The sequence below is a fragment of the Strongylocentrotus purpuratus genome, unplaced genomic scaffold, assembly GCF_000002235.5.
Source record: "Strongylocentrotus purpuratus isolate Spur 01 unplaced genomic scaffold, Spur_5.0 spur5_scaffold_10, whole genome shotgun sequence".
NCBI lineage: Eukaryota > Metazoa > Echinodermata > Echinoidea > Camarodonta > Strongylocentrotidae > Strongylocentrotus > Strongylocentrotus purpuratus.
Window position 1 is genome coordinate 13963502 of NW_022145595.1, and position 19122 is coordinate 13982623.

The 19122-nt window shown below is 40.2% G+C and overlaps 1 protein-coding gene across 1 annotated transcript in view; it reads left to right on the top strand.

The window, feature by feature from the left end:
- The first annotated feature begins 6287 nt into the window (after positions 1-6287).
- Positions 6288-19122, top strand: part of LOC105437406 (proto-oncogene tyrosine-protein kinase receptor Ret-like) — a 30821-nt gene continuing 17986 nt past the window's right edge. Inside the window, exons 1-5 of the mRNA XM_030980125.1 lie at positions 6288-6315; positions 10215-10454; positions 11207-11433; positions 12522-12681; positions 14741-14943. Of these exons, the coding sequence (XP_030835985.1) occupies positions 6288-6315; positions 10215-10454; positions 11207-11433; positions 12522-12681; positions 14741-14943 (858 nt within the window). The remainder of the gene's footprint in view (positions 6316-10214; positions 10455-11206; positions 11434-12521; positions 12682-14740; positions 14944-19122) is intronic.

The following is a 19122-nucleotide window of genomic DNA, read 5'->3' on the forward strand; positions in this document are numbered from 1 at the left end:
TTCTGAATAGTTGAAGAAAGGGAAAAATGAAGTTTGGGAGTCCAGCCGTAAATGGAGATATTAAGCTGTGAAGCTTATTTTACAGTTCAACTTGAAACTATCTTATTTTCCGTTTTATCAGTTCACATTCCAGTTTATATTAATCTAAACACTCACTTCTGTGGCGGGACAAAACTTCGTCGGGAATACTTGAATGGCAACTGACGGATTAACTGGTAAATGAGTCAAACTGGACTACATTTCTGACTGCGTTCAGTGGTGACTGAAGAACATGGCGACAGTGCCGAACCTAACCTATGGTAGCTTATAAGAGCAAAAAAAAGAGAAAATCTAAACCAAGCAAAAATCATCGCTCGGCGAAACATCCTCCCCACCCAATGAGGGAACTTTCCTCATGAAAAACATTAACATTAAATTATCACTTGCTATATTACTGTTCGTAGCCTTCAACTGGGTATACTGAATACACTTCCACAACGCGAGCGATGGTCCATTTTCCACGTAACGCGTTGGCGTCAGCCATCAAAAACGATATCGTCGACACAAAAATTGCGACGATCAATGTTCCACTTCCATCTTGGCGTCAATAACGGGAGCACGTCTCTTCTCAAACGCTGCCAGAAGGCGTCTGCAATCCGTTGGATGAGCTCTACTCGATGCCTTGGGTTCTTGGTTTCTCGGAACGGCTCTTGTGCGACATCACTGGATGCACATCCTAACAGCATGTCATTAGGACTCAGGTAGCTCCCATCATCAGGATCAGTCGGGATTCTGCCAATCGGCGGTTGATTGTCTGGATTGGCCACCTCTATCAGGCATGTATACAGATCAAACGGTGTCAGGATTTGCTCTCCAATGGCTCTCTTGAGAGCAGACTTGCAACTCTTCACCAATGACTCGGCGCAGTCGTTGTGATGGGGGGGGGGGGGGGGCTATGAACGTCCATTTCGTTCCCTTTACAGTACAGAACTCCTTTAACACACGTTGAGCACCTACAAACTGAGTACTGTTATCACTCCAGATCTGTGATTGCTTCCCTCTCAAAGCAAAGATTTGACGAAGTACTTGAACAAACTCCATCGCGGAACATTCAGTTGCAAACTCTAAATGCAGACATGTGAACAAAACTGGTGGTGTATGTGGGGCTAGTCTTTCTCTGGGTAACTCGGTCATTTCATTTCATTTCTCGGTCAACTTTACAGTCTTTACTAGTCTTTGTCCCTTCAGAATCCGGTACCTCCTTCTAGCCTTTGCTGTACTGGTTGCAACTCTAGTATGACCACTACCCAATAAACAAAATCACGTGAAAATCACGTCAATATCAAGGTATCGACTTGAGGAGAGTTACGTTCTTCAAATACCGGACATTTACGTAAATGTGTTAATACGTTTATTGCATTAGGTAACTTAAAACACACGTACACTAAATCACGCAATTGTCACTGCAATATCACCATTATAATAACGTGATTATCCCTACCTTGGAGACCATGGTTTGTAAACCTAATACTCCCGTGTTTGTTTGGTTATGAAATTACATCTTCATACACGAAATTATCGCGTCACAGAAACACGTGAAGCGTTAGTGATAATTTTAGTCAAAATATCTGCGTGAAATTCACGTGAATATTACGAGGCTGATTTGAGATGAATCATGTTCTTCATTCACGTGAAATTTACGTCGAAAAGGAAGGATGTTACTGTAACCCGCGTTCAACCCAATAATTACGCAAATGTTACACAATAAATGAACCAAAATAATGACGTTCTCATCCCGTTTCTGAACATCGTGTCTTGGATCTTCCATAATTACGTCCAGGCGCGCCGGAAGCAGTTTGGGATTAGAGGGGTTAGTGGGTGCAAACATCCCAGAAGAGAAAGCTAGTTGCAACTGGTCCAGTTGATGAACCATTTAATGCCAACTGGAAACCCTGGAAATTGAAATGGGCTAAATGATCCAGTTGATCCAGGCCAGTTATAATTCAACTGGTCTAGCTGAGCCATTAGAACCATTTGGTAAAACTTCCAACCAGTTGAACAGCAACAATACTTCAATACTGGTACGTCTGTATTTCCAATGTAAGGGCATTGGTAATAAGTAGACTTACATAATTGAATTAATCGAAAAAAATTCGTATATTTGTACTTTATTGAAATCATTTTAGTTCACAGTTAATGTTTCCCTTATTCATGTTTAACTAAATGTAATTTATACGAAGTAGCGAAATGTCCTAATAACTGGTAATTTATATTTGTAGTATTTTCGAAATGAATTGCAAATAACTAAATCATCAGTAATTAAGAAATATGCTGTAAATTCAGATAAATTATTTAAAAAACAAAGATCTGCAGGCACCCCATATTCAATATGCAAATGAATTGGTGTCAGCTGGGTCAACTCGAAATATGCCAACGCTCAGTCATCAACTGGTGCAACTGGAAATATGCACACTCCAGTTATCAACTGGTGCAATGAAAATATGCCAACAGTCAGTTATCAACTGGTGAACATAGAAATATGCCAACAGTCACGGGATTATCACCACGGAACTTAAATGGTAACTGTGAAACTATCAAGACACCCAAGAATAACTCATTTTCACACATGGAAAACACGGAATACCCAGCTTATATTAATAATCCATTTGAGTCACGCGATCATCACCGCGGAACTGCTGGCAACTTTGACTACGATTTAAATAGGTGTTTTAAGACACCTAATCATGACTAATTTTTCACACATAAAAGTCACGTATGCCCAGCTTAGATGAATAATCCGTTTGAGTCACGAGATCATCACCGCGGAACTTATGGCAACTTTGACTTCCATTTAAATAGGTGTTTTAAAACACTTAATAATTACTAATTTTCACACCTACATATTACACGTTTTCACAGCTTAGATTAGTAATCAGCTTGAGCCACGTGATCATAACCAAGAAATTTATGGTAACTTTGAAACCTTTAAAGAGGTGTGTAAGACACCTCAGAATTACTAGTTGAATATAACCAGAGATTCACGGACAGAACAATAAGACGATTAGCCGGTGTAAGTATCGTGATTATTACCATCAACCTTGGATAACCTGTGAAACCAATCAATAAAGGTGCTTACAAGACCAAATAATTACGTATTTATCGCCACCATCGGTTAACTGACAAAAAACTCGTTGCTTGGTCAAGTGGTTATTTGGTCATAAACACTTGATTTACAGAGGTAATTGGAATCACGTTACTCCAGTCGCGTGATAAACTGGTGGTTTTTAGGTTAGATGAAAACGTGAACAGGAGTACCTTTTTTGTTTAAATGAAGGCACGTGTCGATAACGTTTAAATCTAGTTCAAAAGGCACTATACTTTAAAATCACTTAAAATACACTCCCGAAAGAGGTTACTTTTTAGTGTTCTGTTTATTGGGTACTGTTGTGGGCATGTCGTGTGAACTTGTCGTGTTCGAAAGGAAGCAGGTCTGGGTGTTCCCTTCCAAACGACATCTCAGCTCTATCAAATCTGCCTTCTACTCGGGTGATGCCCGTACCGTCTGTGTGAGCACTAAGGGCTTTCAGTTCTCCCATATCGTCTCTGCCTTTCAGTGACTTCTTGGCACTCTGGATCAATACTGCTTCTCCTTTCTCTAACTCATCAGGTGTCAAAGTGCCAATGTTGTCATTATCACCAACATCACTTTCCTTCCTGCACTTCGATCTCAGCTTTCTTACAAACTTCAGCACATATAATGTCACTCCGATCAACTTTCTCCAGCTGAAGAACCTCTTGCAGTCAATGACGTCCTCTTTGTTGGTTACTATCAAGACTGATTGTTCTTCTTTACCTCTTTCTGATTCAACTTCAGGCACCTTTCCCTCTAGCTTTGGTTCTTCTGGCCACTCTGACTTTGGTTGGCACAGAAAATCAGGTCCGTGCTGCCATCTGCCGTCAAACTCATCTTCACTCAAATCTTGGGTGAGCTCATCTGCAACATTCACCTCTGCTTCTTGCCTGCTGATACCACTAGGATGGCACTGCACTGGATCATGACAAACTTCAATTGGTTCTGTCGTCCAGAAATCATTGAAGTCCACTGAGTTGGCAAGCATAACATTCATAACTATACTCTTGGTTGGCTGTTGCTTTGAGGTAGCTCCAAACACTACCCATCCTAAAGGTGAATGCCTTGCCAACATATTCCCTCTCTCTCTGGTTTCTCCTTTATGAAGCTTAGCATGGTCGGTTCCTACTAACACATCGATGGATCCAAAACCACGGTGTAGAAGATCCTTCTTCAGGTGGAATGTCCTTGCAAGCTCATCAACCCGAACTTCTGCTACATTATCGTTGATGCACTCCAACCCAAGTGCCGACACTCCGTAAGCCTGCTTGCCTTTAAGGGACTGTAGTCTCATCCTATACAGTTTCGTCTTCACTGCTTCAACACGGCCTCCGACTTTCGTGATGTTGATCGTGATCGGTTTCCCGACCAAACCCATGTCTTCTGCCATCGACTGCTTCACAAGACTAATCTGGGATCCTGAGTCTATTAGACAGTTCGCTGTTGAACTCTTCTGATCTGGACCCAGCACTTTCACCGTAACCACTGGCAGTAGGGCGGACTTTCCAGCTACACTGGCTACTATCTCAGTTCTGGTTTCAACTTCCCTGTGCAGCAGAGGATGATGAAATGAAGAACACTGCTCCCCATTTATCTCTTTAGAGCACCTCTTCCTTCTCTTGCAGGTTCTCATGTTGTGCTCTCTGCCTGCCTTCTTGAGACAACTAAAACATGCATGATTGTCTCTCATTAACTGAAACCTCTCTGTCTGACTCTTGGAGAGGACCTTCTGGCAATGTTCAACCCAATAATCAGAAGATTCGCAGATCCAGCATCTGTACTGGGTAAATTGGGTACTCTCACTGTTCTGTTTGTTGTCAGCACTTACATGGTGGACTGCATTCTTCTGTCTGCTGCTACTAGTTGCACTTCTAAGCGGTGCAGTGGCCCGCATACGTGTCATCATCTCCGTCTCCATCCAGTCCAGTAAGTGCTGCAAACTGACATCCTTGTCAGCACTTTCTACATGTCTGAACCACACCTTCCGGTCTTCGAGGGTCATCTTACGCTCTATCAGAGCCAATGTTTGGCTGTTGTCAATGTCTTGTGGACAGCCAACTTCCTTCAGTGTATTGAAGCTTCGCCTCAACAGGTGCACCAGATCGCAAAATCTGGAGTCCTCTCCGTCCCTCAAATCCCTAAAAGAATTCACATCGTAGATTATGGCATCTGCTATAAATCGCCGGTCACCGAAAACAGAGTTCAGGTATGCCCAAGCAGCATCATAATCGTTGCCTACCCCTCTTATCATGTCCAAGGGCTTTCCCTGGAGGCAGGTACGCAGTATGGTGACCGCATCTCTCTTGCTATATTGAGTATCGATTAGATGATGAAAGTCCGATCGAAACGTAGCAAACTCTCTCACGTCACCGCTGAACTTTGGAAGTTTTGGGCGTTCCATCTGTACTTTGCAGGAGGTGACAACACGTGAGTCAACCTCTGCCTCTCTGCTCACAGTCTCATTCTCTTGCCCTGCTGTCTCTGCGGCTACAGACGATGCAGCAGTAGCTCCGCTTGGACCATCACTCACATCCGGTACAGTTACAATTGCCTTTGACTTGGCATGGTCCCTTATTCTCATCTGCATATCAATGAATGTAGACTGGCAGCTTTCCAACCAGGCTTCCTCTTTAGTGAATTCATCATCATCATCAATGGTCTCACAGAAGGCCTCATGCCTTTTCTCTAAATCTATAAATGTAACTTGCAAACCTTGGAAAGCTTCGTCGACCTCCTCAAGGTCCCTGTCATGGTCCAACAAATGCTGCAAGGCGTTGGACATCCGGGTTAGCTTAGCATTTGCAGTTCTCCTCTTGATCTTGAGGTCCTTTACATCTTGTTCAGTTGTCATCTTGGAATAACTTAATCCCTTCGTCTCCTATTCCAGGTCAGCGTAGAAATCGAATGCAATGAATAGTTGAAGAAAGGGAAAAATGAAGTTTGGGAGTCCAGCCGTAAATGGAGATATTAAGCTGTGAAGCTTATTTTACAGTTCAACTTGAAACTATCTTATTTTCCGTTTTATCAGTTCACATTCCAGTTTATATTAATCTAAACACTCACTTCTGTGGCGGGACAAAACTTCGTCGGGAATACTTGAATGGCAACTGACGGATTAACTGGTAAATGAGTCAAACTGGACTACATTTCTGACTGCGTTCAGTGCTGACTGAAGAACATGGCGACAGTGCCGAACCTAACCTATGGTAGCTTATAAGAGCAAAAAAAAGAGAAAATCTAAACCAAGCAAAAATCATCGCTCGGCGAAACACTTTCGATTATTTTGTTTTGACGAAATTGAAATTATTCCAGAATATTTTGTTTATACAACTAAATATCTTTCGCAGCATCTTTAGAGATGTCCTACAACACCATGGTTGAAAAACGATTTTGTTTAATAGGGAAATCATCCAAGAGTGAGCTATTTCCAGCAACGCAGGAATGAAATGCATTATGAACGACCGTAAACTTGAGGCAGGGGTCATCATATTCCACGTTCGCAAAAGATGTCCATGGAATGCAATCAAGGGCATTTTCCTGTTGCGTTACTAATAGAAATCATGTTCGGATTTAATATGGCATTAATTTTTTTAATCTTCTTGTTGAATTTTGACGATGTTTGTTTAATACTAAATCGTTCTCTTCCTAACTTTTTTGCACTACATGTATATCCTTTTCTGGGGAAAAGTCCGTCAGGGCAGACAGAAGAATGATTAAATGGGATATTGAATGAATTGAAAGAGAGTACATCATGAATCGAGGGAATCTCGTTTTGCACCCCATCTTCTACTCAGGATTTCAATACACCATATACTATCATGAACATATAAAGGGGAACGTGAAATGCAACAACAAAATCTTGTAAAGGTATTATTCCTAATTTACAAAGGAACGGTACCATAAGTTGTAATTGTTCACAAAGTTCTTACTTTTAAGGCAGCACAATATTACACTATTTTTATTCATTACCACCTGCAAAACACATACACGCTACGAGCATTATTTAATTGTGTACATGGATCTGCCTCACAGTACAATATTTTTTTGATTAGTCACTACACACCTGCCAGATCTTTACGTTCTCAAAAGTCTGGATTGCATGTTCTCCCAAAACCTAAAACAAAGTGGAGAAAGAGAGCCATTGCTTATAATGGGCCATTACTCTATAATCGTTTACCTCGAGGGATCAGAGATATTATTACAGTAAAATCTTTCACAATCAATCTTAAAACGCATTATTTGCAGTTTTTACTTTTAGTTGATATGATTTTTTTCTTATTTTTGTGTTATATCCTCTTTTCTGTACAAGTATGTTTAAGTATTTTTTTTTTCATTTGTTGCACTAGTGCGCCTTTTTAAGTTGATATGGCGACTTATAAATCCAATATCATTATTATCATAAGTAGCAGAGGTTTGCAAAGGAGTATAACGGCTGCACGTATAACGTATTTTCATTAACAAAATTGATCCTATTTTAATGTTAGTCTTACGAAATGTGACTATGTCTTTAACTTGTAACCATAGGCTTTTTATTCATGTAATCAAATCAATTGTATCTTTATACAGGGTTTCAAGTGTACTTCCCGGCAAACCAATACATGTACTCCGTTCCTGCCGATTTCCCGCTCAACCGGACCATAGCGCGGGTCTTGGCGTTAACGCGCCACGCGGTAAACGACGCGCGTGCCGACATCAGTTATAGCATTCGGCACGACCACCATCGGACAGCGCGCGAAGACGGCGGCGCCAATTTGGAGAAATACTTCAGTATAAATTCAACAACCGGAAGTCTGATGCTAATCACAAATATTACGGGTAAGTGGTATCGCAACGCGAGTATAACCATCCTGCATTCTTTTGGAAATAAAACGTGATAAACTAATCTTTCCCAAATGACACAGATATTGCCTTAACAAAAAGGTAAAGAAAGTAGAATTTTTTTCAGTATTCCTCTCTTCTATATCTTGTAATTACGATATTAGTATTTTGATAAATTGCCACACCTTTAAGCTTAGCTTAATATCATGTGACAAGCGTTTTTTCATGACTGTCTTTTGATAATGCTGTATTGATTTAATTACTTTTACTTTCAGCTACGTGTTTTTGTCTATTATGTTGTTATTTGTTTATAAAATGTAGGAAAAACATGCATGAAGATAAATTAATTAAAAAACGAAATCTTGAAAACAAATTATCATGAACATTCGCATAAAAAACACCGGTTACATAAAAATGGTACTCTAACTTTTGCCACGATAAAAGCTTGGCCCTTATCGTAAATACCATGTACACCCATAATAATTAAATCAATTTGAGAGTTCACTTCTTCAATATGACCGGTTTCATTTTTATTTATTCAGATGGTTGATTTATATCAAAATAGTATATAAATGGTATATGAGCATAAAAACGGCACATATTCTTTCATTTTCAGCCACCAATCGAAAATCAATAAAATCATGTGCTCATTATATTACCTATTTAGCTTGAGTGGATATATTGGCTGTCAAAAAAACAACAACATTGTTTTATACAGGGGTTTTGTAAGGTCGGACATAAATACAAAGAATAAGCAAAGTCACACTGACGAAATAGTCAGGGTAATGAAAAAATGTCGCTATTCTAATAAGAGTGTATCATTTGTATTCCGTTAAATGCTTTATTTATGCACTGTTATAATTATGAACGATATAACATTTCATTTCGAGGTGGTGGGAACTCCGTCTTCAAATACTTTATACACATTAAAATTGCGAGATATTTATTATATTTCATATGGTCATTTCTGTGTTCATATCTTAAATGGATACCCGGTAAGATGCGAAAGTTAATGTGGTTGGATGAGCAAGGGTGCGCTTGAAAACTGGCGACTGGCTGGAATGCTCCCCAGGGAGTGGAGAATGAGCATACATTGTGTGCGGATAAGCCTGAATCCGATGATCGGGGTAATATATAATATATCTGTAAAGTGCTTATACAGTGCGTCCCAGAAAAAACGAAACCGAGAAGTGTCGATGTTCTATCATAACTTAATCACAACTATAATTAATGAATGATACATATTTGGAAAGCGTAGAGTCTCCTCTTTCATGTGATGCTACTCAGATGATGCATATTTCACGCATGAGTGATTAAAAGCAATTTGAAGGAAGTAAACCAAAAAGACATTTGGCGGGCGGTATCTGAATTTCGAAGAAAAATTCACATTTCTAGAAAGTTGAGCTTCTGCCCTTTCATATGACACCTCAATCAGGAAAAATGAGCGAGGAATGACAAAGTTCTGTTTGTTTAAAGTAGTGCTTGCATTTCCATAATTTTATTAAACGAATTCGTTTTCACTGGCTGCCCGCCGTATCAATAAACGAAATTAACAAAAGACTTAACTCCGTTTCGTTGACAATCAGCCGTAGACGAGAGTCTTCATGCATGGCTGATTGTCAACGAAACGGAGTTAAGTCTTTTGTCAAATCTGCTTTTTGCTACGGCAGGCACCCAGTGAAAACGAATTCGTTTGTTAAAATTATGAAAATGTAAGGGCTACTTTAAACAAACAGAACTTTGTTATTCCTCGCTCATTTTTCCTGATTGAGGTGTCATATAAAAGGGCAGAAACTCAACTTTCTAGAAATGTGAATTTTTCTTCGAAATTCAGATACCGCCCGCCAAATGTCTTTTTGGTTTACTTCCTTCAAATTGCTTTTAATCACTCATGCGTAAAATATGCATCGTTTGAGTAGCATCAACTAAAAGAGGAGACTCTAAGCTTTCCAAATATGTATCATTCATTAATTATGGTTGTGATTAAGTTATGATAAAACATCGATACTTCTCGGTTTCGTTTTTTCTGGGACGCACTGTATAAGTCACATCGTTGTATCGACGTATTTGGCGCTATATAAAAAGCGAATTCGTCCTCTTATTATTATTATATCTCCAAATTTCGCTTCTATTCTAATTGCGGTGATATGTTTTAGAGGTATATTATGTTTTACAGAGCAAGTGCCTGTATCAATACCATTCCCTTTTTCGGTAAGGAATGCAGATTGTTTACGTTATTCATTTAGCAATCATCTATTGTGTCCCACCTCTCACGTTTTTGTTTAAGGGAATGATATAAGATTACCAGTCCGAGCAACAGCTCATCTCTGTGGTAAGGTGAGTGAAGGAAGCACGTGGATTCGCTTGAAGGTGAGACACAGGGAACCGTCCTGCATGTGTAGGATCAGTTCCGTCATGCGCATCCACGAGTCGGAGTTCCCGACACAGTCCCTTGCGTTCCTCTACCAACCTACCGGCAATCCTGGCAGCGAGGTTGCGGGTTCGACAACATTCGAAATTTCATCAGGTAATAAAGCAGTCCAAGAACTGATTTTCATTATAATTTGTGTTTAATTGAATACAAATCTTTTGTAGAGATTTGTGAGTTGGAACGTGAAAGAAATTGTTTATATTTCAATAATGTGAGAAAGTTATTACATCTACTCGATTGAGAAAAAAAGGGAAAAGTAAAAAACAAAACAAGTGTAGTAGTCCTTATTGCGAAACACAAGTTGATTTCACAAATTTAATGCGTGTTCTCTTTCATCATGATTTCCATGAAACATTGTAACCCCAAAGAAACCAGGTCTTGAAAGTAATCACGGGTGATTAAAAGAGAGATTGCAATATCCACGCATATACCAACTGCCTCCACCCCTATCCAGCACGACACCGACAAGAGCTACTGTAACAGTACAAGTGTAGAAAAACTTTTTAAGGAAACACATTACTATCCCCATTCCAAGAATGCATGTGTGAGAAATACTGAGCTGACCCTCAAAAAACTAAAAAAATGTGTCGATATTGCGGATATTAAGGGTCACATGACATCTCTAATTTTTGAATATCGCAGATTATGGTACAAATAACCTCTAATTCCATATCCCTAACGGTCTGCGAAATAAACTCTGATGGCCGCGAAAAAACTCACCCTTTTCATTATGTCCGTAGACGTCCGAGCAGTCATGCTTGTTGAATGACCACCATAGGGTGGATGCATGCGTTACATATTCTTAAACATATTCCCCTCCTCCTCCCCCCCCACATGTTTTACCTCAGAAAACCTAGACAGCATATTCAGCATCGACAATACAACCGGGGAACTGAGCATGCGCACATTTAATGGGATCCATACGAACCAAACCATTCATCATATCACCGTGCGTTGTCTGAGGGTCGACGAAAATGGCGCAATTTTGAAAGAAAATTCTCAGAATTTAACGCTGTGCGTCGACGCCTCCTACAACACAACCGTTCAGGGTAGAGTGATGTACAGCCGACACAAGGTATGTTCGTATCTTGAAGTGTTTTGTTGTTGTTCGTCTTGTTTGTAACAATAGGGACTTTTCGATTTGCACGACGAGAACGTGGACTGCCACATGTGACATCCTTTTAAGGCAATGTGACGTCCTTTTAAGGCATTGCCGGAAAGGACGTCACATTGCCTTGAAAGGGTGTCACACGTGGCAGTCCACGTTCTCGTCGTGCAAATCTAAAAAGTCCTTATTGTCGTGTATTGGACAGAAAATTGCCAAATACCGTGGACTTAAGAATATATTTCTGAACACAAATTAGCATGAAATGTTCATGTCTCATAAATAATGTGTTATTAATTGTACTTAAATGGGTACGTGACTATATTTTCCCTTGTATCCGCTCATGTACAAAGAATGAGGTGTTGGAAAATTGACCTTCTGAAAGTTATTAACTAAACTTGTATACATCGTTTTCACATCTTAAAAATTACTATTTAAAGTAAGGTTTCTTCGAATACTTTGCTTAAACAGTGCTCCGATTTTATAAATTAGGATTTTAATATTTGAACAATTAAGGCCACAAAATATATGTGTATTAGTGATAAACCGGTTTACTTACATTTTCAGATGTATGGATGTTTCTTTCCTGGGGACCTATATGGTGACGAGTTATTCCATTTACCTGTTATTAATGTATAAACAACAATACTTGGAATCCAGTCTGCAAACATTACTTATTGCTATGTCGGTCACGCATTGGACAACCTTTCAAGTTGTCAAGAGAAATCCTTGTTTTGAAAAACATTTCAACATGTTAGTAAACCGGTCCATCTATCCGAAGCACGACCATTGTCATTTTGCACTTCAGATGAAATTACAGAGCACCTCTTTTAAACCAATAGACATAAATCCTTAATGACGCTGGATCATAGCAAAATTTTGGCCAAAATGACAGGTTCGATACACAACTGTATTGTTAGACCTTATTAGTCTGACACGAATTAAAACGAGTTAAATTTTGAGCTATTAACGATAACTTTTAACCGAGTATTTAATTTCTTGTATTAATTTGATTTACATAAAATCTAAATATTTTTGGCGTTCTTTGTGCATCTCAGGGTGATCTGGTGCTCAACCAAACAATAGCTCATCATCAGTACCGTTCATGGGTGAGACATGCTGAAGTGTCCATCATCGGCGGGGAGGTTGCGAGGGAAACATTTGGAATCAGAAAAGGGATAGTCGATGGACCAGAAGAACATGACAAGACTTTAATTGGTGAGCGCTCGACAATTCGACATTAATTACATTGTAATTTTTATGTCTACCCTCATATTTTGTTTTCAATATTGGCATAATTACCCAAAGATATTCAATTTACAGCGTTTAAAAGCAGTCAATTTTTTTTTAACCGTTACCTGATGTAGAGTGTTCTGAAATTTGTATTCATCGGTACAATTCCTACTATTAAATGAACATAGAGGCAGAAAATCTCCGTTTTTATATAACAACATCAATTTCAAGCCTTACCGCTCACGATGGCGGTCTCCTGCGTTCATTGATTGGATTATATATATTATATTATATGTGTTATATTATATTATATATTATATTATATTATATTATATGTGAGAGTATGTGTTTATGTGTATGTGTATGTATGTATGCATGTGCTATGTATATGTATATATATATATATATATATATATGTATGTATATGTGCGTATATATGGATATATATCTATAAAAAAAAGTTTAAGCTCACTTCCTTATTTTGTATTCATTATGTATCATGAATATATTGTTTATCTTCTGAATTGTTTTGTATATTATCTTTGTAAACACAATTTATATTATGTATTGTATTATTTTGAACGCAGAAATAAAAGCAAACAAACATGATAATAACAATAGTAATAGTAATATTTGAAATTCATAAGGCACCAAATTCATTTAAAACCTAAATGCTCAAGTGTGTCACTTGTGAAAAAAAAACAAGATCACATATTAAAAAGCATCTGCATTATAAGGGACAAACCATTGCATATAGAACGTCCAGAAATTACGGAACAATTAATCATATGCCGTATTAAACAAATACCTTTTAAGATTATTAATTAATACTTCAACTGATCTGCTATTACTAATCTCTCGAGGGAGAACGCATTCTACAGCGAAGGCCCTCCGTGAGCAAAGATTTCCATTTATTTCATCCAATTAGATATAAAAAACAAACAATCATGAGGTTAGCGGGAAAATCAAATCATGGAAACTGTTTGCACAAAAGTTTGTATATTGAAGAATAATTAAAAACAGGCCATCTAAGTATTTTGACTGTAAATAGCCGTGTCCACACGATGACAATTTGGGTTGGTGTAAAGGTCGTGTTTAGACCTAGTCAGCGTAAGTATGATAAGGTCAGCGTAAAGGTCGATGCAGTGACTTGTTACTTGTAGAGATAATCCCGATGGCAGCTATCATACAGCTAAACTGGGATGTCCGTGCAACGTGCTGGCATAGTGACAGTGCATAAAGTAATTTAAAACAGTGACCGTCTGAACGATAAGTTTAATACGATGAGTGTAAGCTACGCCAACCGACCTTTAAGCCGCCTGATTTACTCCTGCTTTTTTCAGAGGTTAGCGTGAATTGACCGTGTGGATGCTCTCACTTGGCACTCGAAGTATCTGTGACCTTTCACAATGATTGTTTGACCTGGGTCACAACCAGGGTCACACCTAAAGTGTTTACTAAATGTGGGTTTTTCGATGCATTTAGAGTGATTTTCAGCTTTAAAGCTAGTGTTTGTTTACAATAAAAAAGCGTGGTTTAGATGCGGAAGATGGGTTGAGGTCGACTTGTGGGGGCGACACCACTTCCGGAGGTTACGCTTAGTAAGACTGTGCCGGTGGAAGTTGTGTTAACTCAATCGTGGCAAGTTGGTCTGAGTAAATAGCGTATGGACAACTGGTAGTGTAAGTCAAATATTTAGGAATATTTATTGCTGCAGGACAAAAACTTATGCCAACTAGGAAGTCACTTCTGAACATGGCTATTGTATTAATTACGAACACTAGGGGATCTATCACGGTCTTCAACAAAATTTACTCTAAGCAGGCGCGGATCCAGGATTTCATAGGTGGGGGGGGGGGGGGGGGGGGGGGGGGGGGGGGGGGGGGGGGTGGGGGTAGTGAGCACTTTTTTTTTTTTTTTTTTGCTCCTGAAAATTTGAAAATCGCGTCGGCTGATAAATCGCTCTTTGGTGGGGCTTGGTCCGCCTCTGACTGTAAGAACTGAAGCCATTTGAGTATATTATTATTTTTTCTTTTTTTTGCAGAAATTTACTTATTGCGAACTATTCCAAGGGATCTCTCGGGTCCAGTCGAGTTCGTCGTTCGTATCGATGGGCATGGGTGTGGCCGACACAGCAATGAAACCGCACGTGGTGGTCGAACACTGGACATCGCCCTCAACGTCACAATCTGGCCCGTGGTCAATTACGAAAGCACTGTGTATAGCAACATTACGGCGGGAAGTCGGGTAAGATACCTTCCCTTTTCACGAAAAATATCGGTTAATTATAGATAGAGTAAATACGACAGAAGTTCATAAACTCAGATAAGGTTTTTCAACTCTAGTGGAATGTATGTCATATATGAACGACTGAAATATGCCAATAAATAAATGTTGATATTGAAATGACTGATTACTGCCACCGATCACCCGCCCTATTGTCAACTTTTTGAAGACAGATAAATGTGTTTTCCAGGTAACCGCAACATAAAATGCCACGCCACTTCATAATGCGTAAAGTTACGCATAATCCCCATAACGCCATTTAGTGCCACAAAAGCATTGAGCGGTGCTCGAATTAATATTGTGTGCCAATTGTTTGACATTTCCGTTTTGCAATTAGCGTTAATGCTTCTAAACATCCTGTAAAAGAAGAAAATGCCCTGTGTTATTATAAAGCTTTTGCGGCTAGGCTTTAATGTCAAACTATTTCATCAACGTGACCAGATTGTTCGACCAGCCACAGAGTACGTAGCCACATGCTGCCAATTCAGATCTTTATTAAAATCAAAATGGCTGTAAACAAAATGGCGGTTTCACTAACCTTTTGTTATTCATAGAAATCATTTTCGGGTTACGTGATACGCCGTTGTGACACCCACAAATAGAAAGGTTCTGAATGCACTTGCCACTTGAGGCTAGGCTTTATGTATCCCCATAACGTTTTATACAACAGTCCTTGGTACACTTTCCTTTTTTAATCATACTTAATTATTCAACATCCTCTGCCATTACAAGCTGCCTTTTGGGGTTATCTAACTTGCTTTTAGGCCTACTCTGAATAACTGCTCGACAAATAGGTTTAGTGGCACGCGGCCAGTCGCCAAAAGGCATTTTTGTCTCATTGCTTTCACTTCTACAATCACGGCAATTATATTTTTAGTAAGACATGTGACCTAGTCAGGCGCGGATCCAGGGGGGGGGGGCCGAGCGGGCCTTGGCCCCCCCCCCCCGCAAAAAAAAAAAAAAAAAAAAAAAAAAAAAAAAAAAAGAGAGAGAAGAAAGGAAAAGAAGGGAAAGGGAAAGAAGAGAGAAAGGGAAAGAAAAAAGTGGAAGAAAAAAGAAAAGGGGAAAGAAGGAGATCGGGGGGGGGGCCGAAAGAGCCTTGCCTCCCAGGCTGTTGACCCCCCCCCCCCCCCCCCATCAAAAAAATAAGAGAGAAGGAAGGAAAGGGAAAGAAAAAAGGAAAAGAGGAGATACTTGCGTACTGATGGGGGGGGGGGGGGCTTGGGGGAAATCAAACTCAAACGTGGTTTATTTCTAATTCCACAACCGTGGATTACAAATAATGCTGAAATTACTTAATTTCCGAGATTTTTTCTCACTTTTTAGTAAATTATACGTTTGTATGTGTTTGTTGGAAAATGACAAATTCCTAAATTTACAGCCAGGCAAGAAATATGATTCTTGAGATTCCTACATGTCAGGGCCCGAGGTACGGCAGGAATCGGGAGCCTCGAGCTCCCTCCACCCCCTACACTTTTTTTGAAAAAGTGTAATAAAGAGAAATAAAATAGAATGAGAGCAAGAAAGAGAGAATAGTTAACTGCTTGTGTTAAAAAATAATGAGGCATCAAAATATGCTCATCTGAACTGGATTAAATGCCTAAAACCCCTAAGCTTCCGGGGGCTCTGCCCCCATGGACTCCACCTATAGGGCCCTACGGGGGCCCATAGATGCTTATCTGACGGTAATTTAATGCCTAAAACCCCTGATTTGGGGGGGGGGGGGGCTCTGCCCCCTGTACTTTACGCCAATAGTGTCCTACCAGTGTCACACAAAAAATAAGGTATACAAAAAAAAAGCTCATCGGACCTTAGTTAAACGCCTAAAACCCCTGAGCTTCCGGGGCCGGCTCCGCCGTCTCGACCCCACCAGGGGCCCTAAGGCGGGCCCCTGAATGCTTATCTGACCGTAAATTATTGCCTTAAACCCCTGAGCTTGCGGGGTCGGACAAGGTATCAAAATATGTTTATCGGACCGCAGGCACGTAGCCAGGCGGGGGCGTAGGAAGAAAAAGGAGCAGACAAAGGATATCTTTGAAATTCAGAATCAAGAACGGTACAGCAAATCGTCTTCTTTCTCTCTTAATCTTAATGAAACGTCAAAGCTTCCGCGCTTTGCGCGCGGGAGGGGGGGGGGGGGAACCTGAATTCAAACGAGGATCCAGAGGCGAGAACTATAATACGAATCTTTAATGATTTAACGAAACATAAAAGCTTCCGCGCTTCGTGCGGGATAGAGGGGGAACAAAATTCCGACATGGATTATTTTCGAGAACGGTACAACGAATCGTCTTCTTTCTCTAATGATTTAATGAAAATTAAAAGCTTCCGCGGGAGGGGGGGGACCTGAATTCAGACAAGGAATAAGAGTCGAGAACGGTACAACGAATCGTCTTCTTTCTTTAATATTTTGATGAAACGTCAAAGCTTCCGCGCTTCGCGCAGGAGGGGGAGGGGGGACTGAATTTAGACAAGGATTAAGAGTCGAGAACGGTACAACGAATCGTCTTCTTTCTCTAATGATTTAAGGATTCGTAAAAGCTTCCACGCTTCGCGCGGAAGGGGGAAGACTAAATTCAGACGAGGATTAAGAATCGAGAACTGTACAACGAATCGTCTTGTTTCTTTAATATTTTGATGAAACGTCAAAGCTTCCGCGCTTCCCGCAGGAGGGGGAGGGGGGGGGGGGGACTGAATTTAGACAAGGATTAAGAGTCGAGAACGGTACAACGAATCGTCTTCTTTCTCTAATGATTTAAGGATTCGTAAAAGCTTCCACGCTTCGCGCGGAAGGGGGAAAACTAAATTCAGACGAGGATTAAGAATCGAGAACTGTACAACGAATCGTCTTGTTTCTCGAATGATTTAATGAAACGTTAAAGCTTCCGAGCTTCGCGCGGAAGAGGGGAAAATCTAAATTCAGACGAGGATTATTTTCGAAAACGGTACAACGAATCGTTTTCTTTCTCTCATGATTTAATGAAAATTAAAAGCTTCCGCGAGAGGGGGGGGGGGACCTGAATTCAGTCGAGGATTAAGAGTCGAGAACGGTACAACGAATCGTCTTCTTTCTTTAATATTTTAATGAAACGTCAAAGCTTCCGCGCTTCGCGCAGGAGGGGGAGGGGGGGGGATGAATTTAGACAAGGATTAAGAATCGAGAACTGTACAACGAATCGTCTTGTTTCTCGAATGATTTAATGAAACGTTAAAGCTTCCGAGCTTCGCGCGGAAGAGGGGAAAATCTAAATTCAGACGAGGATTATTTTCGAAAACGGTATACGAATCGTTTTCTTTCTCTCATGATTTATTGAAAATTAAAAGCTTCCGCGAGAGGGGGGGGGGACCTGAATTCCGTCGAGGATTAAGAGTCGAGAACGGTACAACGAATCGTCTTCTTTCTCTAATGATTTAAGGATTCGTAAAAGCTTCCACGCTTCGCGCGGAAGGGGGAAGACTAAATTCAGACGAGGATTAAGAATCGAGAACTGTACAACGAATCGTCTTGTTTCTTTAATATTTTGATGAAACGTCAAAGCTTCCGCGCTTCCCGCAGGAGGGGGAGGGGGGGGGACTGAATTTAGACAAGGATTAAGAGTCGAGAACGGTACAACGAATCGTCTTCTTTCTCTAATGATTTAATGAAAATTAAAAGCTTCCGCGGGAGGGGGGGACCTGAATTCAGACAAGGAATAAGAGTCGAGAACGGTACAACGAATCGTCTTCTTTCTTTAATATTTTGATGAAACGTCAAAGCTTCCGCGCTTCGCGCAGGAGGGGGAGGGGGGACTGAATTTAGACAAGGATTAAGAGTCGAGAACGGTACAACGAATCGTCTTCTTTCTCTAATGATTTAAGGATTCGTAAAAGCTTCCACGCTTCGCGCGGAAGGGGGAAGACTAAATTCAGACGAGGATTAAGAATCGAGAACTGTACAACGAATCGTCTTGTTTCTTTAATATTTTGATGAAACGTCAAAGCTTCCGCGCTTCCCGCAGGAGGGGGAGGGGGGGGGGGGACTGAATTTAGACAAGGATTAAGAGTCGAGAACGGTACAACGAATCGTCTTCTTTCTCTAATGATTTAAGGATTCGTAAAAGCTTCCACGCTTCGCGCGGAAGGGGGAAAACTAAATTCAGA